This window comes from Lipotes vexillifer, unplaced genomic scaffold (genome assembly GCF_000442215.2).
Source record: "Lipotes vexillifer unplaced genomic scaffold, Lipotes_vexillifer_v1.1 scaffold603, whole genome shotgun sequence".
In the NCBI taxonomy this organism is placed as follows: domain Eukaryota; kingdom Metazoa; phylum Chordata; class Mammalia; order Artiodactyla; family Lipotidae; genus Lipotes; species Lipotes vexillifer.
Genome location: NW_006770698.1, coordinates 196,252 through 220,441, shown reverse-complemented (window position 1 = coordinate 220,441; position 24,190 = coordinate 196,252). Strand labels below are relative to the sequence as shown.

The 24,190-nt window shown below is 36.6% G+C and overlaps 1 protein-coding gene across 1 annotated transcript; it reads right to left on the bottom strand.

The window, feature by feature from the left end:
• Positions 1 to 2,956: 2,956 nt before the first annotated feature.
• On the bottom strand, positions 2,957 to 23,303 carry OSGIN2 (oxidative stress induced growth inhibitor family member 2). Its single transcript, XM_007446314.1, has 6 exons — positions 23,260 to 23,303; positions 15,538 to 15,692; positions 9,832 to 9,968; positions 9,101 to 9,292; positions 6,480 to 6,571; positions 2,957 to 4,048 (listed from the first exon to the last, which is right to left on the bottom strand). The coding sequence occupies exons 1-6, from the start codon at positions 23,301 to 23,303 to the stop codon at positions 3,013 to 3,015; spliced, it is 1,656 nt and encodes a 551-aa protein (XP_007446376.1). The 3' UTR covers positions 2,957 to 3,012.
• Between the last annotated feature and the right edge of the window lie 887 nt (positions 23,304 to 24,190).

Genomic DNA, 24,190 nt, shown 5'->3' with positions numbered 1-24,190 from the left:
GTACACGGGCCTCTCACTGTTGCGGCCTCTCCCGCTGCGGAGCACGGGCTCCGGACGCGCAGGCCCAGCGGCCATGGCTCACGGGCCCAGCCGCTCCACAACATGTGGGATCCTCCCGGACCGGGACACGAACCTGTGTCCCATGCATCGGCAGGTGGACTCTCAACCACTGCGCTACCAGGGAAGCCCTCTGGATCTATTTTGATGGCTTTTTTCTCTGGTTATGTCACATTTTTTTGTCTTCACACCTAATAATTTTTTATTGCATATTGTATATTGTGGATACTGTGATGTTGCTAAGGATCTGGATTTTGCTGTCTTTAGAGAGTGTCCAGTTCTGCGGTGGCAGGCAGTTAATTTACTGGCAAATACGTGTGATCCTGTTGAGGACTGGTTTTAGAGTAATGTGGATTTATAGTAACTGTATTCCCAAGGGTTGGCCTGTTTGGGGTCTCAACTGAATGCCTGGCTTTTTTTTTTTCTTTCTTTCACTTTAAAAAAAGGTAAAGTTGAACAAAGTTCACATACTCAGACTGCTTAAAACACAGAGCCGTGACTAAATCTTATTTTTATTGTAATTTTCAAAACCCCAAAGAGGTTCTGCTTTTTAATCATTCTTTCAAGAGCTAGACTTTTGAGGGATGAAAGAGATGCCCACATCATGGTATGACTAGTCAAAATATTTAGTGCTTTCCTCCCTCCCTGAATAGGTAGTTGATACTGATGAATAATGAAAGATTTGGAATTATGGGACAGAAATTGATCAACTTAAGAGTACAAGAGTATATTACATCAGAGAAAAAGCTTTAATGTTGCATGCAACATAGGACAGCTAGGTCTGAGGGAGAATTGAGAAATGTGAGGTTACTAAAAATGAAATTATTCACCAGGTTTATTTAGGGCCTTTAGGGCCCTTCTGAAGTTTTATTTTCCTTGAAGTCTTTTTGCGTGTGTGTATGTGAATACTCTCATCGCAAAAATGCTATTGGTTGGGTAAAAGCAAACTTTTGAGACACAAGGGGATGTCAACAGTTTTTATCCTTCCCTAGAAACCATCTTTATAACAATGTCATTTTCAATTTAGAATCGACATTAAGAAAAACATCCAATCCAACTCATTCAGAGCTCAAAAGAACAAACAAGAAAGTGCTCAATCAAGTGCATGAAAGGATGTTATACCATATCAATAGGTGTGAAACTAATCTGAAAAAGTTACCATTATAAAAACTGGGTAAGTCATTTCAAAAATCAAGTTAATCATACATGACAGTTATCAAGAGTGTAAGAATTCATCTGAAACAGCTAGCTGTAGATGTCCATTCCAAACAATTCTATTTTAAGGTGAATTATGATTCTGTAAGCACATAACATTGCAATAACATGAACAGAAAAATACTGACTTTTAGTCCATTTTTTAATAGTAAAAACCCCCCCTGCCAATACTGGGGACACGGGTTTGATTCCTGGTCTAGGAAGATCCCACATGCCACAGAGCAACTAGTCCTGTGCGCAACTACTGAGCCTGTGCTCTAGAGCCCGCAAGCCGCAACTACTGAAGCCTGCGCACCTAGAGCCTGTCCTCCGCAACGAAAGCCACAGCAATGAGAAGCCCACACACTGCAATGAAGAGTAGCCCCCACTCACTGCAATTAGAGAAAGCCCGTGCGCAGCAACGAAGACCCAATGCAGCCATAAATAAATAAATAAATAAATAAAATAGAAATAGACTTTGAATAAACACATTCCAGGTGAAATAAATTTTACCAAAAAAAAAGAGTAACAGAGAAAAAGACTTGAGAAATTCAATTTGCCATGGAGAACTTCACAAGTAACACTTTTCTTGTCTAATACTAAATTTCTGGGGATTTGCATGAAAACAAGACATTAAGCACACCTAAATATAAATCAAGATAGAACATATAATTCAATAAATAACCAAAGGATTAAATGCTATGTCATCTCCAATGAACAAATTTCAAAGTAATCATCTTGAGAATAGAAAAGACAGGTTTTAACTTTTTCAATTTTAATGTTTAATAATTCTGGTAATAACTCAAAAAGTATTGCAATATTATAAGTACTTATGCCCAAATATCTTGTTTCAGTGACAGAACTTAACTCAGTGTTCACAAAGGAATAAATTGTTCCATTCAAAATTTATTGAACTGCAAATTAGTTTAAGTATTATGCTAGTTAACTAGAGAATATATCTCTAAAAAATATCTCAGCAGGTTCCTGGATGTCTCAGTATATGCCAACATTATTGGACTGTGTAAATTAGAAGCTGAAACTATGAATTACCTGTCAAGGTTTCAACAATAAAAAATTTTAAAAGCCCATTATATTTGTTAATAAATTAGATTTATACAATTGATAATTTCAAAATAAATAAAACCTGAGTAGTATATGCCCTCTATTTCCACCTACCCTCAGCATCTATCTGTACCTTTACATCCCATTTTCTTTTAGACCAGTGTGTCTCAGCTTTAATAAGCATACATATTCCTTGAGGATCTCATTAAGATGTAATTTCAGATTCAGTAAGTCTGTTGTGGGTCCTGAGAGTCTACCTTTCTAACAAGCCACAAATGAAGCTGATGCTATCTTTAAGCCACCCTTTGAGCAGCAAGGTGACCCAATATATAAAGTTAGGGAAACCTCTGGACTAATGACTGTGGTTTTATAGATTCAATGCTGTGATATTTTGTAATCAAACATAAATAACCAACAATGATCACAAAAAATAAGTCTTGGAAGAAAAGAATGTTTTAGTTAAGTGAGAACTTAAAGTATACCAAATTGGCAGTGTTTCTATTTGTCTGACAATTGACACCTTTGATACATTATAATGTAATCAGGACACCAAATTCTGGTAACTTTAAAAAATAGTTACTATAGCTTGAGGCTCTCTCAGTTAATTCAAGTTCAGAAAATTCAAGCCAGTACACTGTAAAACCACTATTAAAAATCTTTAATGGTAAAGTGTTCATATAAATTACTTGTAAACCTGCTCTAAGCTATCCCATCTCCTCCTCCTCTTTCAACAAATAAATGCTGCTTTTTTTTCTTCTGTCTTGTAGCTAAACAGCGTGTAACACCCAGTGCCCCTCCCTTTAAAAATCGAACAAAATTGTCTCCAACCAAAGGACCCAATGCAAAAAGGTTGGCTTCTTTAACACACTCATATGTATATGCATCTATTTCCACAGGATTACCCTTACATGTGATTGGCTGGCTTGAGTTGTGGCCCAGGTAACACCCTTGCTCCTTCAGAAAGGACAGATTGGGATGAGAACCTATCAATACTACTGCTGCAGAGAGCTTAAATATTTTCTTTAATCCAGAGATATTTTGAAGAATGCATTTCATGTCCGACTTAAAGGAAAGCACATGGTGCTCAGGAAAACTGGTATAATCAGATAAAAGATTTGAGTCTAAAGAATATGACTGAGTACACATCATATGATAGACTTTATGGTATTCTGGATAAAGCTTTTTGGGAAGCTGTTTGAAAATTAAGCTTGGATCAGTTACTCGTCTGCGAAATACATGAATCACAGGGACATTATTGTTGTAAGCACACAGTACTGCATCAGCTGCGGTAAGCCCAGAACCTACAATTAACACTGGATCCACTTTGCCACACAACTGTTCTTTGCTTATAGCGGCTCCAAATTCAGACAATGAATGAAACACAAAAGGAAAATCTTCCCCATCAATTTCCAAACGGCCAGGAGAATCCAATGTTCCAGTTGCCAGAGCTACATTTTCAGCAAAGAGACAGAAGGGAATATGGGAACCATCTCTTATTCGCTGATAACCCCTGATTTCCCAGTTTCTCTTGGTAAATTTTGACTTCTCTATCTGTAAATGCTGTGTTGAAATATCTCTGTCTTGACCATCATTATCAACTTGATCTCTGTAGAGTCTTGATACAGAGGTAATGTAAGTATTCTCTCTGAAATTCTTCTGAAGACCCATGACTTTTACATAATGTTTATAGTAGCGAGCTATTTCCTCTGGCATAACCCGATCCCCTTTTAGGTTCCTATAAAAAGAAAAGGAAAAATATTCTATGAGGATAATACTTTTAGTTTCCATGATTAGTACTTCTCCATCTAGTAAACTATTGCATCTTTTTAATTCCTCTGGACTGTCCAAGCTAAAGCTAACACTTACCATAACACTTTACAAAGAAAGAAAGCCTTTCCTTTTCTTTAAAAATGTTAATAAATTAGTTTATCAATGAAGGAAGTCCCATGAGGGTAGAGACTGTATTTAATGCATCTTTGTTTCCCCAATGCCTTGTATAAGTATCTGTTCAGATTAGCTGCCTTTATCAATAAACTTTTATTAAATAAATGGATTAAAATGTGGATATCTGAAAATTAGACTATTTTAGTCTATGTCACAATTGTAATCTAAATAATTCAGTCTATAGCTATACTATTCAGTCTGTATTCTATTTAACTATTGACTGAATTGTTTACAACCATTGAGATATTACAGGTCTGACTGCAATACATATACTTCTCAAAGATAATATCTAGACATGATTTTTAATAAGTTGCTTTTGTTTTCCTAATGACCAAAAATAATTCAGATCAGTCTTTTGCTGAACAAAATCATATTTAAGTAGATAACAGTTCTCTCTCTGTGTTTTCCTACTCATAAAGAGATCTATAAATATAAGCTGCTCTTTATGAAAAAAGCACGTTAATACATCTTTTATTTTCCACTTGAAATTTAAAGCAATGGGCATTAGTATCCTTAAACAATGCCCAATTAGAAGTAAGTAGAAATAAAAACACCAAATCAGGGAATTCCCTGGTGGTCCAGTGGTAAGGACTCCGTGCTTTCACTACCGAGGGCCCGGGTTTGATCCCTGGTTGGGGAACTAAGATCCCATAAGCCATGCAGTGGGGCCAAGAAAACCCAGAAAAAACACCAAATCATTTCACATAATTCAGTGTAACTTGTAACTGGAAGAAGTTCAAAGTTTAATGACTATAATAATTAAGATTTAGAATGTATTAACTCTCAATTTGTACAGAAACCCTACGTAATAGTTACTATTATTATTATCTTCATTTTGCAAACTAGGAAGTTGATAGCTAGTTTAAGTTATTTGACCAAGGTCATAACATTAGAAGGTACAGAGTCAGGATTTAAACCCTGCCAATCTCTAGAGGTCTAAGACTCTTAACACTATGCAAGGGCAGGAACTGAAGCTAATATTTATCACAAGATTCATTTTCACATATTACTTAAACACACAATATGCTCAATTTAGAAGGATGAACACTCTGGTATATAAATCATAAAGCTTTCTTTCCCTTTCTTACCCACATCATAAAGGGAAAAATATGTTGAGCAATTTCACTTTCTTACTTATGAAAATCAAGAACTTATACAATTTGCCTGATTTTTGCAACTTAACATTTCAAACCCATATAAAATTCCTTTTTAAAAACCCAAAAGTCATATTTGAAAGGTTTAAATTTACTCTGGTCTAAATTTACTTTCCTTAAATCTTCTTAAATTAAGGATAATTACTGTAGATTAACATGGTTTCTATCTAGCAGAAAGTCAAGCATTCAAACATTACAGCCCTGTTCTAACAAAGGTTGAGTAACTTCCTGATTTAATTTATTGTTTCTGGCAGCAGTCAAAGTAGAGTAGATTCTGTATATCAGTAGTTCCTATCTATAGGAATGAAAATGGCTTGAAAATGATAGGGTTTTTCATATTTCTCTTCTTAAATTTTGGGTTCTTTCTCCCAAATAAATACAAAATAAACTTTCATTCTTTCAAGTTGATATTTTCATATTTTCTTTGTTTTAAAATTAATTTTCATTGAAGTATAGTTGTTTTACAATGTTGTATTAGGGGATTTTCATATTTTCTATTCTCATATTTTAGTATTCTTATTAAATATTTACCTCTACAGCCAAGTAGGCAATCACATCACGGATTCTATTTTATTCCATCATTCTAAATTATTCATTATATATATTCTGGTTTCTCTTCAGATCATATAAATCTTAAGCTTTTTAAAATTATTCATTATATATACACTTCTACTCTGAAAAGTCAAATACTTTAGGTATGTATACATGAGATATGCATACATGAAGTTATATATCCGTTCATAAAAATAAGTTATATATATATCCACTCATAAAAATAAGTAAATATGGAAAGGATATGTAGGTGGACAAGAAAGTAACAAAACAGAGTGGTTTAACAGGAGAGTGGGATAAAACTATGATTAACAATCTGTAGACAAGCCCTTACTTCTGTGTGCTTAGTTTTATAAAATCTCTAAATAGAAACTAGCTCATAACCACTGCTGCAAAGAGGTTTTATTTGAAAGACACATGCATCAATATTATTCATCTCAGACAGGATCACAGCTAGTTTGAGATTTGCTGACAGACTCCCATTGTACACCAAAATTTTAATAGTTTGATCTTTACCTTCGTTTGCTAGATACCCAATCTTTAAATTTAAGTCCAGGTAGCTCCATCCAATTTCCAAAGCTGATTGTCAACATCGAGCCTTCCATATTCTATTTGAATAAAAAATGTACAATCAAAAAACACATTTTATCAGTAACAAGGTTTTTTTTTTAACCAAAGCCATCTCATTTACTATAATTAAGTCTGGATAAGCAGAGCTCAAATAAGTCCTAAATGGTTGTGTAAATCACCTCTGGAAATTTATTCCAATTAACTTTCAAATATTTTCAACACTTGGTAGTATCTATACTCCTTCTTTCATGTAACTATATATTTATAAATCAGATTTACAATATTACCCAATGCCTATAATCAACATAATTAGATGCAGAATATCGTGTTAGAGGAGGAAATCAGTATTTTCATTTTAAACAAAAGGGGAAAAGTTCATTCATTTCTAACACTTTAAATGTCTTTCCATTTTAATATTATTAACAAACCTTTTTTTTTTTTTTTGTGGTACGCGGGCCTCTCACTGCTGTGGCCTCTCCCGTTGCGGAGCACAGGCTCTGGACACACAGGCTCAGTGGCCATGGCTCACGCGCCCAGCCGCTCCGTGGCATGTGGGATCTTCCCGGACCGGGGCACGAACCCACGTCCCCTGAATCGGCAGGCGGACTCTCAACCACTGCGCCACCAGGGAAGCCCAACAAATTTTTTTAAATGGGCAGCAAAATGGCTTCCCCCCCAATCAATTATGATTGTGAAGTCTAAGCTGGTTTCAGTACAGCAGGCATCGCTTTCTAAAACTAAGTGGTTGCCTGATTAAGAACAGACTCACTGCTGAGGCTAATGCTGCCTTTAAGGAAGTGACCCCCTACTTCTACTTTGCTCAGTACAAAGCAAGAAAAGCCCAAGGGCCAAAAGCACCTTTCCCAATGACCTCAACGATCTCTTTCAACCAACTCTTTTAGGCTATGCCTTCTTTTATCTGAACCCTTCTTGCCCTGTTTCTACACAGCCCAATATTGGGAATGGGACTTGTTATTATTATTAGCTAACATTTACAGAGCACTTACTATGTGCTACGGCTTATAAAGTCATTTGTGACAGTACAAGATCACCACAGGAAGAGCTAGTTGCCACTGCTTTGAAGCAGGCTGGGCCTGATACTAGGATTAGAACCAAGTTTCAGGTATATATCGCTTTAGCACTGATTCAAATATGTTTTTAGTAATCAAGGCTTATCCATACTTTAACTTTCCTAAATGTAAGTGGGAGAAATGAAGTAACAGAGATAAAATATTGCCTGCACATTTTTCCAAGCAGAAAATATATATGTACAATAAAACCTCAGGAATTTATAGAACGTTCTCTAAAAACTTAAAAAATATATTATGGTTTTTCCAATAAATGCAGTTTTATTAAGAATGCTACTTATTAACAAAGCAAATATAAACATGTAAGCTAAAAGGCACAGATATTTTGATAGTTGCTATCCATTACCATAAAGGTAATTAAGATGAAAAAGTCAGTGATATAGTTAATCTATAAAGTCCCCAAATACTCTGAAACAATCGTTTGATAAATGTAAACAACTTTTAGCCATATAACATTGCACTAATATAGGAATATCCAACTGAAGTTTATACTAAAGATTTGATATTTAAAGTTAAAATTCCCATGAAGTCTTTATTTCATAACATAGCAAAAATTATTTAACATTTATTTGTACAAGTGAGCACTCACCACACACTAGACACTGTACTAACTGCTAAGGACACAGGAGTGAAGAATAATTATTAGCTGCTGCCCGCTAATGAAATATGCTGAATCTTTATGTTGATAGTCCTCTGGTTTAACCTCTGCTATGGACTGAATTGTATCACCCCCCAAATCCACATGCTGAAACCCTAACCCCCCAACGTTATAGCATTTGGAGATGGGGCCTCTGGAAGGTAATTAGGGCTCGATGAGGTCATGAGGCTGATGCCCTCATAACAGGATTAGTGGCTTTACAAGAAGAGAGTTCACACTCTCTTTGCTACATAAGGATATGCAAGAAAGCAGCTGTCTGCAAGCCAGAAAAAGAGCCCTCACCATAAACTGAATCATCTGGCACCTTGATCTTGGATTTTCCAGTCTTCAAAGTGTGAATCTGTTGTTTAAGACACTCAGTCTATGGTATTTTATTTTAGCAGCCTAAGCAGACTAATACAAATATTTTTCTTTTACATTTTTCATTTAAGATCTTGAAAATGTGGGGAAATAATACATATTAGGTAAATAATACATATTAGAATGAAATACTGTGTGAAATTTTGTAAACTCTACAATGAATAAATGAATTAAAAATGTTTTACTATGCAAAATATCTTGAAATATTTTCTGTATAATTCTTAGAGAATTCTAAGACACTATCACTAATCACTATTCTAAGACACTATCACTAATCAAATTTGGCTTAATTTCTACTAGTAATTAATTCATATTTATCCAAACACATTAAAATTCTCAGATAAAGATGTGGTAATCTTCATATATAATATTATATCATAATGTTTAAGAATCAAAATGGTCTTATCAAGATGACATATACTAATTCACATTCACTAAAATGCTAAGGAAAATATACTCACATGCCAAGCTCCACCAGGTGGACCTTTACCAAGAACTAAGTGAGGGATATAATGATGCTGTTCTAATTTCCAATGCAAAATGGATGGATAATCATACCCAAAGTCAGCATCTGGATGAAGAAGTGCGTCAAAAAGTACTGCAACAGGATTGGATGATCGACCCTCAAGGCCCTCAGACAAGTACTCTAAGTCCTGAATTTTTTTTTTAAAAAGAAAGAAAAAAGGCAGATAGAATTTGGAAAAACAAACAAAAAACTCCAGCTAACATAATAATAGTGAAGACCATTATTGTAATCCAGCATTTCCCATAGAGTGTGCTACAAAACACTGACATTCCTTGAGATCTTAATAGATTCTCTGGTCAAATAAGTATGGGAAAAGGTTGGGTTTCAAAAAGCTAATCAGATCGTTTTACTATAAAACTTGAAGTTGCCTTTAATATGCTAGTATGCCTTACTGTGTCTACCATGACACTCTAATAATAAAAAGCAGCATTTCCCAAACTTACCAGAGCATACAGCACGTATTAAAACTGCATCAGGAAATAATTTGTGAAATTCTGCTCTAATTAATTCAGGAAAATAAATGGAAGCAACTCAGCAGAATATATTTACAATTCTAAAATTAAAATGTTAGGTGTTACTTAGAAGAAAAGGTTTTCAGCTAAGAAATACAATACTTATATAGTAGAAAACTAACCTTGTCTCAGTATAAAAAAATTTAAATAATACCTGATCAACAATGGAAAGATGTCTCGCTTCTTCTAATTTGCTATGTAAAATTGTGTTTGGATGTATTGCTTCTGATGATAAATATGGTCTGTAGCCTGACAGCATATAAGAAAGGCAGATTCCTGAGGGTCCATTTCCTATTTAAAAAAAAAGGTGGAGAGGGGTGTATCTTGCATCTTAATACTCATGTTCTTTGGCTTTTCTGTTTCACAGATGGTTTTTCTCCTTCACCAATTCTTCTTTCTCTAAACTCTCAAAGCCAAGTATTCACAAGAGATCTTTGTCTTCTCTCCTGTTTTCTTTTGGGAGTCTCACCTACTCAAAGCTTCAACTCTCTATACTACTAACCCTCAAAATTAGATATCTAGGCTGACCTCTTACCCCAAAAATATATCCCAAATTTCCATATGCCACTTCTTCACCTGACTGAACCACTAATAACTTAATCACAATGTGTTCAAAAGCAAATTCATGAGTTCTTCCATTTTGGTGGCCTCTCCTTTAAACCTCATTCCTTTGCTGGTATACTTACCAGCAAAATCCTAAGTTAATCAGGTTCTGGTTTAAACGTATTTTGTCACCTATATCCATTCAGTTGTCTTTGTTATTCTCACTCATATATTCTCACTCAGAAGACAAAAATCTCTTCTTGTTCCTCTTCAAGATTCACCTACTTGAAATCATTTCACATTCTACATTCAAATGAGTTCTCATAACAGAGTTCTCATTATGTTACCTGCACTATGTTACCCATTCTACCCAAAGCCCTTCATTGCTTGTTTCTTCTATCCAGTATTCTCCATGTTCTGGTCTCAACCATCTTTCAAGTCCCACCTCCTAATAACTTCCCTCCTGTATTTCTATATCCTTTACCCAAAACCAAACTGGATTTTTTGTTGTTGTTGAACTCCAACAACTACTTTGATTTCTGTAGTTCTTTTAGTCTGGCTTGCCACTTCTCTATTATATCCATCTACCAAAAAATTAATCTATCTGGGACAACTGTAAGCCATCAGAAAAATATCCTGTTCCTTGTCTAATATTTTGCCCCAAATAAAATAAGCTCAAAGATGTAAACATGAAAAGTAACATCATAATATTAGGAAAGAGGTTAATATTTCTACTTATAATGCTGTAGTAAGAAGCCTTTAAGTACGACACAAAACTCAAAAGACAGAAAGGAAAATAAACCATTTGACTTCATAAAAATTTTTTTTAAATGGCAAATACTGGGAGTTAAGATCTGAGATAAAGAGCTAATTTCCTTGAATCAAAAAGAAAGAGACAAAACTAAAGAAAAATCATAATACCAACAGAAATAGAAAAAAACATTTGAGAAAATCCAACACTTATTCATGTAAAAACTCTCAACAAACAACAGAGGGGAAATTCCTTAACTTGACAGAGTATCTACAAAAATCCTACAGCTAACACCATAATTAATGGTGAGAAATTAGGGGGTTTTTCCCTATAAGATCAAGAAAAGGATGTCTCTTCTCACCATTCCTACTCATCACACACCTTAATGGAAATCCTAGCTAATGCACTAAGACCAGAAAAGGAAATTAAAGGTATACAGATTGAGAAAGAAGAAACAAAACTCTCTTTGTTTGTAAATGCCATGATTATCTATGTCAAAAGTCCCAAAGAATTGACCAAAAAAACCTCCTGGAAGTAACAGGCAATTATGTTGCATGAAAAAGGTTAATATATACAAGTCAATTGCTTTCCTACAGACCAGTAATGAATAAGTGGAATGTGAAATTAAATACACAACCCCACTTATATTTGCAAGAAAAACTTGGGTGTAAGTCTAACAAAATTCACATAGATCTAAATGAGAAAAACCACAAAACTCTGATGAAAGAGATCAAAGAATATCTAACTGATGGAAAGCTATTCCATGTTCATGGATAGAATGATTCAATATTGTTAAGATGTCAGTTCTTCCCAACTTGATCTACAGATTTGATGCAATCAAAACTGATTCTAAAGTTTAAATGGAAAGGCAAAAGACCCAGAACTGTCAATATAATATTGAAGAACAAAGTTAGGGCTAATACCATCCAACTTCATCTTACTGTAAAACTACAGTCAACAAGACAGTGTAGAAATGAAAGAATATATGAATGAATGGAACAGAATAGACAGCCAAGAGATAGATCCTCACAAATACAGTCAACTTATTTTTGACAAAAGAGCAAAGGCAATGCAAAGGAGAAAGGATAATCTTTTCAACAAATGGTACTAGAACAACTGGACATCCCCATGTAAAAAATGTGAATCTAGATACTAACTTTATATCTTTACAAAAATGAATTAAAACAGATTATAGACCTAAATATAAAACATAAAATTATAAAACATCTAGAAAATAACTGAGAAAATCTAGGTGATGTTGGGTTTGGTAATGAGTTTTTAGATATAACACCAAAAGCAAGATCTATGAAAGAAAAAAATTGATATGCAGGACTTCTTAAAATTTATGCTCTGCTAAGTCACTGTTAAGAGAATGAAAAGGCAAGTCACAGACTAGGAGCAAATATCTGCAAAACATGTATTTGATAAAGCACTTGTTTCTAACATATACAAAGAACCCTTAAATCTCAACCATAAGAAAACCACCAACACAATCAATTAAAAAGTAGGGAAAAGCTCTGTACCTCAAGGTATAGAGATGGAACATAAGCATATGAGAAATTACTCAACACTGTATATCATTACAGAACTGTAAATTAAAACGTGATACTACACACCTATCAGAATGGCTAAACCCCCAAACACAGACAGTATCAAATGTTTCCAAGGATGTGGAAAACAGGAACTCTCATTCATAGTTGCTGGGAATGCAAAATGATACAGTCACTTTGGAAGACAATTTGACAGTTTCTTAAAAAGCTAGACATAGTCTTACCATATGACCCATCAATCACACTCCTAGGTGGGTTGAAAACTTAATGGCCATGCAAAAATCTACACATAAATGTTTGCAGCACTTTACTCATAAATGTCAAACACTGGAAGCAACCAAGATGTGCTTCAATAAGCGAATGGGTAAACTGAAACATCCATACAATGCAATAGTATCCAGTGATAAAAAGAAATGAGTATCGGGCTTCCCTGGTGGCGCAGTGGTTGAGAGTCCGCCTGCCGATGCAGGTGGACATGGGTTCGTGCCCCGGTCCGGGAAGATCCCACATGCCGCGGAGCGGCTGGGCCCGTGAGCCGTGGCCGCTGAGCCTGCGCATCCGGAGCCTGTGCTCCGCAACACAACAGTGAGAGGCACGCGTACCGCCAAAAAAAAAAAAAAAAAAAAAAGAAATGAGTATCAAGCCATGAAAAGACAGAGAGAGGGATCTTAAATGCATACTGCTAAGTCAAATAAGCCAGTCTGAAAAGGCTACATACAGTGATTCCATATATATGACATTCTGGAAAAGGCAAAACTATAGAGATAGTAAAAGATCAGTGGTTACCAAGGGTTGATAGCTGAAGGAAAGGATGAATGGGTGGAACACAGGAGGTTTTTAGGGCAGTGAAACTATTTTATATGATGTTATAATACATGACATTACACACTCAGCAAAACCCACAGAACTGTACAACCCAAAGAGTGAACCCTAATGTGCACTATAGATTTTAGTTAATAATAATGTATAAAAACAGTGGTTCATCAATTGTGACAAATGTACCACACCAAAGCAAGATGTTAATAAAAGGTAAAAAAGGGGGTTGGGAAGGAGAAGAAAAGGAATATATAATAAAGATGTTAATAAAAGGTATAAAAGGGGGTTGGGAGAGTATTTACAGAAATATTCTCTGTAATTTGTTTCATTTTCCTATAGACTTAAACTGCTCTAAATAAAACCTATTAAAATAAATACTGACTATACAAAAAATAGTGCGAGTTAATATCGCAAAGAATTAAAAAGAAATAACACTCAAAAGACAATACAAAAAGAATACAAATAAGCAGTTCATAGAGAAATATGTACACAGGCAGAATGTGCCCCAACTCCCAAAGATTTCCCATTCCTAACCCCAAGAACCTGAGCGTGTTACCTTACAGAGAAAAAGGACTTTGTAGATGTGATTAAATTAAGGACCGTGAGCTGGAGAGAGTAGCCTGGATTATCCAGGTGGGCCCAATCTAATCACACAAGTCCTTAAAAACAGAGACACTTTCCCACCTGTGGTAAGGAGGAACCATAACTATGAACGGTTAAAAGAGAAACAACACTGCTGGCTTTGAAGATGCAGAAGGGGTCCAGGAGCCAAGGAATACTAGTAGCCTCTAGAAACTGGGAAAGCAAGGAAACATTCTATCTACCCTAGAGCCTCCGAAAGGAATGCAGTCCTGCTGATACCTTGATTTTAGCCCAGTGAGACCACTGTTGGACTTCTGTTCTATAGAATAGTTAAATACATTTATGTTGTTAAAGTCACCAGGTTTGTGGTAATGTGTTATGACAGCAACAGAAAACCAATTACATACATTATGGAAATTAGCCCTTTATTATGATCAGCTGGCGGTGCTATTGCCAGCAATAATAGCCCTATATACATGAGGTTAAGCTACACTTCGGCTAGCTGAGGCAAAATAGGAACAGATTGCTTTGGGGGAAGTAAGGTGCAGATGAAAGTAGTTTTTCCTTTTCTGACCCTGCCATAGCCCAACTAGAACAAGAAGACATAGGTTCCTTTGCCTATGGCAAGACATCCAGGATGGAAAACCAGGGTTGGATATAAGTGGGAAATGGAATGTGAGATTTAGTTTCCAAGATATCTTGGATGAGAAATACTGCAAACACTGTCAGCTCCCCTAGAGGGGAATCTAGTGTAGAACTATCTTGCTTTCCTTCCTTCCTTCCTTTACTGAATCTCCTATGGAGAGATGTCAATACGCCAGACAGAGCACAGGACTTTCCTCTCCATTAACTTGAAACAAGTCAAAGAAACTAAGGAAGTTGTATGCCATCAAGGTACATTATGTCCCATAACTCCTTCCTTTGGCTTGGTTTCACACTATAGTACTTGTCCAACTTCATGAGTTTGAATATTAGATTAAAGATACATATGACAGGTAATTAAATACATGCAATAAAACAAAATCATAAAATTTTATAATTTTGAATTAGGTTTTATTAATAACTTAATTTTTAATCTTATATACCTATCTATTGAGGTGGTACAACAGATATATAATAGTAACATATGGTTAAAATATTATAAACCTAACTGTAGAGTACTATAATGTTCTTTACTAACTGAGTACTGACTACTAACTTGCACAGGTTACTCAACTACTGAGTTTCCCTGTCTGTCCATACCCTACAACCTCAGAGGGCTATAGAGTTTTAAGGCATAATCCAATAATGTACACAGAATGCTCTATACAGGGCTCTAATAACATTGGTTATCATCATTATCATGACACTGTCATATAAGTAACACAACTGATATTTTAAAATAATAGAGTAATATTAACCCTTCAATGAAAAAATGTTCTATTCTAACACAGAATCTAATATCAGATCAACCAATTCCTCTCTCCAAAGATTTGGTTATTGGTTATTTAAAAATATTAAGCAACCTAAGAATACTTTTCAATACAATCCTAAGAACTTGTGCTATGTAACTGTGCATTTATAAAAGCAGTACGGATCAGAACTGTAATTTTAAGAGATAAAATGCAATAAAACTTACCTATTACTACCACAGGCAAAGTCACTGATGAATCTTCAAGTAAAGAAGTTTCTTCAACTAATGGCATAGCTTTAACTTTTCGCCCCAAATTATCACCAAAATACTGCACTAAGGAATTAAAAATCTCTCCTTCAGTTTCAGGGTCACTATAGTTTCTTTTAAAAGGAAAATATGGAACAAAAACAAAACAACAGATATATAGTCAATATAGCCTTTATAAAAATGTCTTTATTCAGATTTTATTTAGGCCATAAAATATTCAATAGTTCCATAAAAGGAGAAAAGGAAATCCTTTTGATTAATGCTTTCAAATTAGTACCTTAGCCACGTCAATGTAGACCACTTTGTTAGAAATCTTAAATACAGTGGTCCCTTGGTATCCGAGGGGGGTTGGTTCCAGAACACCACCCTCACTCCCCAAATACCAAAATCCATGGATCCTCAAGTCCCTTATATAAAATGGCATACTATTTTCATGTAACCTACCTACATCCTCCCACATAGTTTAAACCATCTCTAGATACTTATACCACCTAATACAATGTAAATGCTATGTATGTAGTTGCCTGCATGCAGCCATTTCAAGTTTAGCTTTTTGGAACTTTCTGGAATTTTTTCTTTCCCAAATATTTTCTATCTGCAGTTGGTTGGATCCGTGGACACAGAACATGTGGATATGGAGGGCTGAATGTAGCTGCTCATGTCTCTTTAATGCCTTGAAGGCAAGTCTTAAATAAGAAGCTATTTTTAATGACCAAAGACATAACGTATTAGGGATTTTTATAATTCTGAGATCTCCTAGGACTGGAAAGTTTCTCCTTCACTTTTTTCTCATTAATAAAAAGATGAGTGCAATAGAGGTAGTATATTTGGGAAAAAACAGTCACATAATATTTTAAGGAAAAGTTACTGAACTTATATATTACAAATGGTGCATTTTGGTAAAAAAAAAAAAATAAGGTTTATACATCTTATTCTCAAAGAGATACTGAAAAATGCAAAGATCTTAACGTTAATTTCCAGTCTACCTTCTTTCCCAACTGCCTCCCTAGAAACTAGTTTTGGCATTCTGACAAGCTCATGTAATAAATGGGAGTATCCTTTGAACACAGTTAGTGTTTTGCATTATACTAGAGATTACTTCAGAACAGAACTCCTGAATTATTTTTCATTTTCATATAGTCAGAAACAGGCCAATGTCTGAAAATATTAAACAGTACTGACCAGTGGGTGAGTGTGCTTATTACTATTACTAAAATGATAAACATGGGAATGGATCAGTTATTTCACAGGACTCACTGATCCTTGGGGGAGGATGACAAATGGAAAGAATTAGGCAGAGACCAAAATCTCTCCTTCCCTATAACCTTCCAAGTTCCCAAACTACCCCAGGTTAGGGCAGAGTTCCCCAGGATACGACAGATTTCCCACCCCCAGTAATTGAGCTCCCCTAACAATACATGGCCCCTTTTGGCCAGAACTGATACCCTTTGGATATGGCTACTTAGGAAAGCCCCTCCTCACACTGCAAGCCTGCCCCTGAAAGAAGTCTTACGCTCAATCCATCCCTTTCAGAGCATTCCAACTCCCACCACTGATCAGATCCAGATGTACTAGCTGTCTTGCCTTCTGCTTCTTGACAACTGAACTCAACACGAGTATATTATACTTGGGCCTGTCCCTGATATTTCTCCAAAGTGTGTGCCCAGGACAGGTTCCCCAGCTTCCTTTGGATGCTTCTGATTAGTCCTTTTAGGTATCCAGGCCTCATTAATATTATGGTGGTTGTAAAGGCCACAGTTCTTTTTCAGGAGATGCAGACATCATGGCCAGTCTCCTCCTGACATCCCTATCTCAAACACTGTTGCTTCCATATATATAACCTGGAATTTAATTAATAAAAATGATCATCACCCTAAGATTCTGGTAATTAAAAAGCTGTCTCCTTCTTCAAACCCTAACAAATGTTTCACACTAATAAAAGGGCAGATATGCTAGGGGTTAGAGTCAACTTGAGACTATATAAATATTAAACTAGATACTTTAATATTATCTGATATCCTGTACACTCTGAGAGCAAACTGATAATCCTCTGAATGACTGAATGAAGGTACTTTAGCAGTTACTACCATATTTGATTTTATAAGCAAAACTCAATGATCTAAAATGCATTGGTCAGTTTCTTAAGTCTACAAATAAACGCTGTGAAACAAATATTTAATATTTAAATTCCTTAAGAACAAAAAAATCATGGCTAGAAGTGTTGGCTTAAACTCCGAATCACTTTTACTTAAAGGTACAGTAGAATTCATTTTTTAAATAACTTATTAAGAGGCACTTAATATTCTAAGTCAAGATGTCTCAAGAAACCTTTTTTTTTTTTCTGGCAGGCCTCAGAATTTTAATATAGCTATCAATTCTATAAATTGACTATACATTTTGTTTTGAATTTTATTTATTTTTGTACAGCAAGTTCTTATTATTTATCTATTTTATACATATTAGTCAATCCCAATCTCCCAATCATATATGTCAATCCCAATCTCTCAATTCATCCCACCACCACCAACCCCCCGACTATACATTTTACAAGGATCTTTCATTACGCTGGACTAGTCTTCTCAAACAATTGGTTTATATTTAAGAAAAAAGAGGTTAAGACAATTAGAAATAAAATGCCTCCTCTGTTAGGCTTCTATTAATCAAGAAAGACAAAGTTTTCAAGAGCTCAAAAACATCAGAAAAACAACAGATCATCTGATCAGGCCTTAGACCAAGGTAAATAAATAGAGGGAACTTGGTAATGCTTTAAAAATAAAAGACCTTTAATGAGATATAATTCACATATAAAATTCACCCTTTTATTTATTTTTTTTGGCAGCACCACTTGGCATGTGGGATCTTAGTTCCCTGACAGGGATTGCACCCACGCCCTCTGGAGTGGAAGCACAGAGCCTTAACCACTGGACTGCCAGGGAAGTCCAAAACTCACCCTTTTAAAGTGTACAATTCAGGGTTCTAAGTAGTCACAAGGTTTTTCAATCACTACCAATAACTTCAGAGAAATTTTATCACCCCAAAAGTATATGTTGCACCCCTTAGCACTCATTCTTCATTCTTCCCTCCCCGCAGCCATTGGCAGCCACTAATCTACTGTCTTACTGATGTGCCTACTCTGGAAATTTCAAATAAATGGAACCCCTCATACATTATGTAGCCTTTTGTGTCTGGCTTCTTCCACTTAGCATGTTTTCAAGGTTCACCCAGGTGGTAGGATGTATTGGTACTTCATTCCTTTTTATGCCTGAATAATACTCCATTGTATACTACCCACCCATGAGCTGATGAACATTTGGATGGTTTCCACTTTTTGGCTATTACAAATATGCTATGAACATTCATATATAAATTTTTGTGTGGACAAATGTTTTCATTTCTCTTAGGAGTGCATGCAACGGCTGGGCCGTAAACTCTATGCTTAACATCTTGAGGAATTAGCAAACTATTTTCCCAAGTGTGCATCATCTTACATTCCCACCAGTGATACGAGGGTCCCAATGTCTCCACATCCTCACCAGCATGTTATTATTTGTGTTTTTTATTTTAGCCACTCTAGTAGGTGTAAAGTAGCATCTCATTGCAGTTTTGATTAGCATTTCCCTAATGACTAATAATGTTAAGCATCTTTTCATGTGCTTATTGGCCATCTGTATATCTTCTTCGGAGAATAATTCAAATTATTTGCCCACTTTCCAACTGGGCTGTCTTTTTTATTGTTGAGTTAAAAAAATTCTTTATATGTCCTGGATACAAGTCCCTTTTTGGATATATGATTTGTAAATATTTTCTCCCATTTTGTGAGTTGTCTTTTCACTTTCTTTATATTGTCTTTTAAATCACAAAAGTTTTAATTTTTGATCAAGTTCAATTTATTTTTTTCTTTTGTTGCTGTACTTTTGGTGTCATATCTAAGAAAGCACTGCCTAATCTAAGATTACAAACCTGTTTTCTTCTATGAGTCTTATAGTTCTAGTTCTTAAATTTAGGTCTTTCATCCATTTTGAGTTAACTTTTATATATAGTATGAGGTAGCAGTCCAACTTCATTCTTCTGCTTGTGAATATTCATCTGTCCTGGCATCATTTGTTGAAAAGACTGATATTTCCCTTTTGTCTCGGGATCCCACAGAAATCAACGGACAACAAATGAAGGGAATTATTTCTGGACTCTCAATTCTATTCCATTGATCTATGTTTATCTTTATGCCAACGTAACACTGTCTTGATTACAGTTTCTTTGTAGTAAGTTGTAAAATTAGGAAGTGTGAATCCTCCAACTTTGTTCTTTTTTCAAGATTGTCTTGGCTATTCTGGGTTCCTTGTAATTCCATGTGACTTTTAGGATCTGCTCATCAATTTCTGAAAAAAAAAAGGCAGCTAGGATTTTGATAGGATTACACTGAATTTGTAGATAAATTCAAGGAATATTGCCATCTTAAGAATACTAAGCTTTTCAATCCATGAACATGGGATTCCTTACCATTTATTTAGGCCTCCTTTCATTCTTCTCAATGTTTTCTAGTTTTCAATGTACAAGTTTCACATTTCTTCTGTTAAATTTATTCCTAAATATTTTATTCTCTTTGATGCTAGTATTAATTGAATTGTTTTATCAGTTTCATTGTCAGATTGTTCATTGTAAGTGTACAGAAATACAATTGATTTTTGTATATTGATCTTGTATTCTGCAATATCACTGAATTCATTTACTAGATCTAGTAGGTTTTGTGTGTGTGTGTGGGCCTCAAGCAATTTGACACTAGTCTCTCCCAAGACTCAAGTAGAGTATATAGAGCCAAAGTTTTAGCTTATCTTAATTGAGTTAACGTAATTTGTTCTGATTTTCTACTAACTGGTCATAGGTATAATCTTTGTGTATATAATCCATAATGTTGGTGTAAACTATTTGTAATAAACTTGCATGGTACTTGATAAATACTGGTTTAACACCGGCATGAAAAACTGAATCAAGAGAAGAAATGAAAATAAGGTTCACTGAATTTACATAAAGCAACAATGAAAGAAAGACCTATTAGTAAGTATTCTTTCTAAAAAATTCAGAGCCTAAACTATAAATTTAGTATTGCTGTACATATTTTACAGTATATGCATACTATATGCATACTGTGTTCACAGGTCTATGAACAGTGAAAATTTCCACTGCAGATATCCAATTTGCTGAATGTTTGTTCTATTTAAAACAAGTATTTGAGTAATAAAAAAATCTACTTTAAAAAAATCTACTTTTCCTTTATTTGAGGCAATAAATTGGAAAATATAATTAAATTTTAGGAAATAGTAAAGAACAGCACTTTACACATATGCAGAAATAGTTACCTTATTCTTAGGCATCAAATTAGAAGACTATTTGAAATTTCAGATGATTCTAGATGCCTTCCATGTTTTGTTTTTGAAACATTATGGTCCAAAGACTCAAAACAAATTTAAAAGGATGGCACAGACATAATATTTGAATAACAAAACACTTTCCTCACACCTAGCAATACTTTTCTAAATGATCCTTCAAAATGAAATGCTTTACTACCTCAGTTTAGTCTTTGGAAGCATGAGCTTAGATTTTTACCAAATTGATACTACCATAAGAAAAGAAGGTTCTAAAGTCACAAAGGAAGTCAGTCACACTCTTTATCTTCTAGAACAGGAAGTATGGTAGTTTTCTTCCTTGGAAAGTTAGGAGACAGTTCTCTCACAATATTTATTCTTTCAGATATAAGGCAAGATCCAATATGTAGACACTGTCACAATTGGTTTTAAAATGCGTTCCTAATGAAATTACTCAAAAAAAAAAAAAGTTGTGCTAGTAAACTATAAACCTTCTCCTAAGGAAATGTTTTAATTATTAAATAAACGCTTTCTTTTTTAAATTTTAGATAAGATAGAGCCGTTTATATAATGGAAATATGGTTTACCAATCACAATTTTTATTCTTTCGCTAGCAGGCTTGTTTTCCCTTATCCCTCAAGATCAAAATATAGCAAATACCTTGTTTTCACCGCCTCCTCCACATTTCTGTACAAGGACGTAAGCACATGATATTTACTACCTAGGGTTAGTTGTACACGTATGAATCCCAAGCTGTGTCCTTAGAATTCAACTGTACCAAAAGGTGTCAAAAGGCTTTTGGACAGTACTTTCTAAAAGGCATATTATTTTCTCAGGGGCTTCAGTTTAACAAGTTTTCACTAGGCGAACTTGTTTTCTAAAGTTCTCCAAAGTGGATCTGATACTCTCAAATCACTGTCAAGTAGGCAACACACAAATGTGCCTAGAATTTAAGATCCAGCAGTTTATTACATAAAATAATTTTTAATATCCAGAATTTAGAGACTCCTGCAAAACTCACTGAGAAGGTAGGCAAGCCTGGATTGCTGCTCTAGTTCAACAGGAATTCTGAGTCTTTTCTGTGCCTTACACCCCTTTTGCAATTTGGTGAAGCCTCTGGACCTCTTCTTTGAATAATATTATTAAACACATAACATGATTTACAAGGAAACTAAAAAGTAAACTTGGAATATGTTTTTATGTATTCCTCTATTGTATTAAATAACAAGTTCAGTGATATAAAATAATTACTGTAATCTTGAAGAAATAAACAGTATTTCTAGGTATCTGCAACAATTAATGTGGTATGAAAATATTTGTGATTTCTATTGATGACAAAGTCACAAATACTACTGTGATTTACTGCTTATATTCACAGGTGAAGAAAACAGATTTTGGTTAAAGTTGAGTGAAAATTCCTGGTACCTTTCTTTACATCCAAGTTCACTGGCCACCTAAAGTCTATATATGCAGCCCAATTTAAGAACTCTGATCAGAATTTCATATTTTACAAAAGAAGTTTTACATATCATTATTCTAGCACATTCGTGTATATATAAGGCAAGGCACTTTACTAAAGTCTTCGCTAAGCTTATCTTTTCTTCACCACAAGGTTAAAACTAGTTTCAAGTTGCTTTCGGTCTTTCTCTCCATAACTGAATGAAATGTTGGCCAGCTGTGCTAGATCTAGTACATAAACTTTTATTTTAACATGTATTATCCGTATCACCCCTAAAAACGTTCCTCATGTTAGCCTAGAATCGCGATTTTTCAAATTTCTACAATATATATGACTTACAATGACTGACATCTTAAAAGTCAGAAACATATTTGTAACTAGAACATCACATTTTAAACATAGCTCCCTGCCTCCCTTCAAGCCAGTAACTTAGGTTATTAGATTTTTTTTAAGAAAAAAAAATGTTTAAGATGTGTGTGGGGCTGGTAGAACCTCACAACCCTTCACTGAAACTTTGCACTACTTTTAAGTCTCAGTTCGCCGTAACCGACTAGATCCGGGCCTAGCCGGTCCCGCAGTCCCGTGACTGGCACGGTCCAGGGAGAGGAAAAGGGGACAACAGAAGAGAGTTCCCCCAGAGCCAGGAGCCAAGGCAGGGAACCTCGACTAGACAGGAACCAGGAGGAAGCAGCAGCCGAGGCGGGAGGCCTCTGCAGTTCAGGCGCTTGCCTTCCACCCCCGACCCATCCCCGACTCCCTAACCCGCGCGGCCTCTACCCATTTCGGCCCCTGCCCTGCCGCAGGGCCCCGCAGCACTCTAACCTCCGCCTGCCCCCTTTTCTTCCACGGTGGAGAAGTCACCTGAAATGACCGGCCAGGGAGCAGCGGCAGCACCACACGGGCATGGAGCGCGGCGCACGGGGCGACCGCCACGGCCACCTCCCTCGGCGGGGTTGCCCGTTCGGGACGCCCGCCCGGTTACGGGGTCCTCGGGGAGCCCGCGCCCCGCGCCTAGCCGTTGCCGCGGCTGCCGGAAGCTGCGGATCTCTGGGCGCCGCGATGGGGGCGGAACGGGGCGGGGACGCTGCGACGGCTGCGGCGGAGGCGGGCGGGCTCCTACTCGCAGGTGCGGAGGCGGCGGCGGCGGGCGAGGCCCGGGATTGGTGGAGCCGCGGCCAGGCTGAGGGGCCCGGCCTGAAGAAGTGTTGGCTGAGAGGGCGGAGGGCCGAGGTAGTCCGCCCACCAGACGGCTGGCGGTGGCTACTGGGGCCCGGGCCTCGGCCTGCGCCCTGCGGCCCCTCCGCGTGCTTCCGACCTGCGGCGTGGGAGGTTGGCGAGGCTGGGAGGTTGAGCGTCCTGGATGACAAGGGGAAGAGGAAGAGCTGCTAACCTCGGTAGCGGGACGGTTAGGGGGAAATCCCTGCGTGCTGCGCGGCCTCTGCGACCCGAGCACCCCAGTGTCTCCAGAGTCGGTCCACGCGGGCCTCTCACCGAGGACGCCCGGCAAGATGGAGATTCCCGCTTGACGAAAACCACTTTAGCGCCTTACCTCGCGCTGGCCTGGGCGCAGACGCCCGGAGCTTGCGCGCGCTTTTCGTTCTTGACCCTGCCTCACAATCGCCTGGGAGAACTCACCAAACCATGGGTGCCCGGGCCCCACCCCAAGTGTTCTGATGGGGGAAGTCTGGCATTCCGACTGAGGTCCCCCTTCCTTAAGTAAGTGGCATCGCTGGTTAAAAATACAGGTGCTCAGCCCCGCCCCAGATTCACTGAGTACCTTTCATGGAGGGGG

What these genes read in the sequence shown, in the direction of transcription:
- OSGIN2 (XM_007446314.1), bottom strand. Translation starts at nt 23,303, where the DNA reads ATGCCCGTGTGGTGCTGCCGCTGCTCCCTGGCCGGTCATTTCAG. An exon ending in TTTGCCTGTGGTAGTAATAG is followed by an intron (nt 9,969 to 15,537) that starts GTAAGTTTTATT and finishes TTTTTTAAATAG; the next exon opens with GAAATGGACCCTCAGGAATC. An exon ending in CACCTGGTGGAGCTTGGCAT is followed by an intron (nt 6,572 to 9,100) that starts GTGAGTATATTT and finishes TTATTCAAATAG; the next exon opens with AATATGGAAGGCTCGATGTT.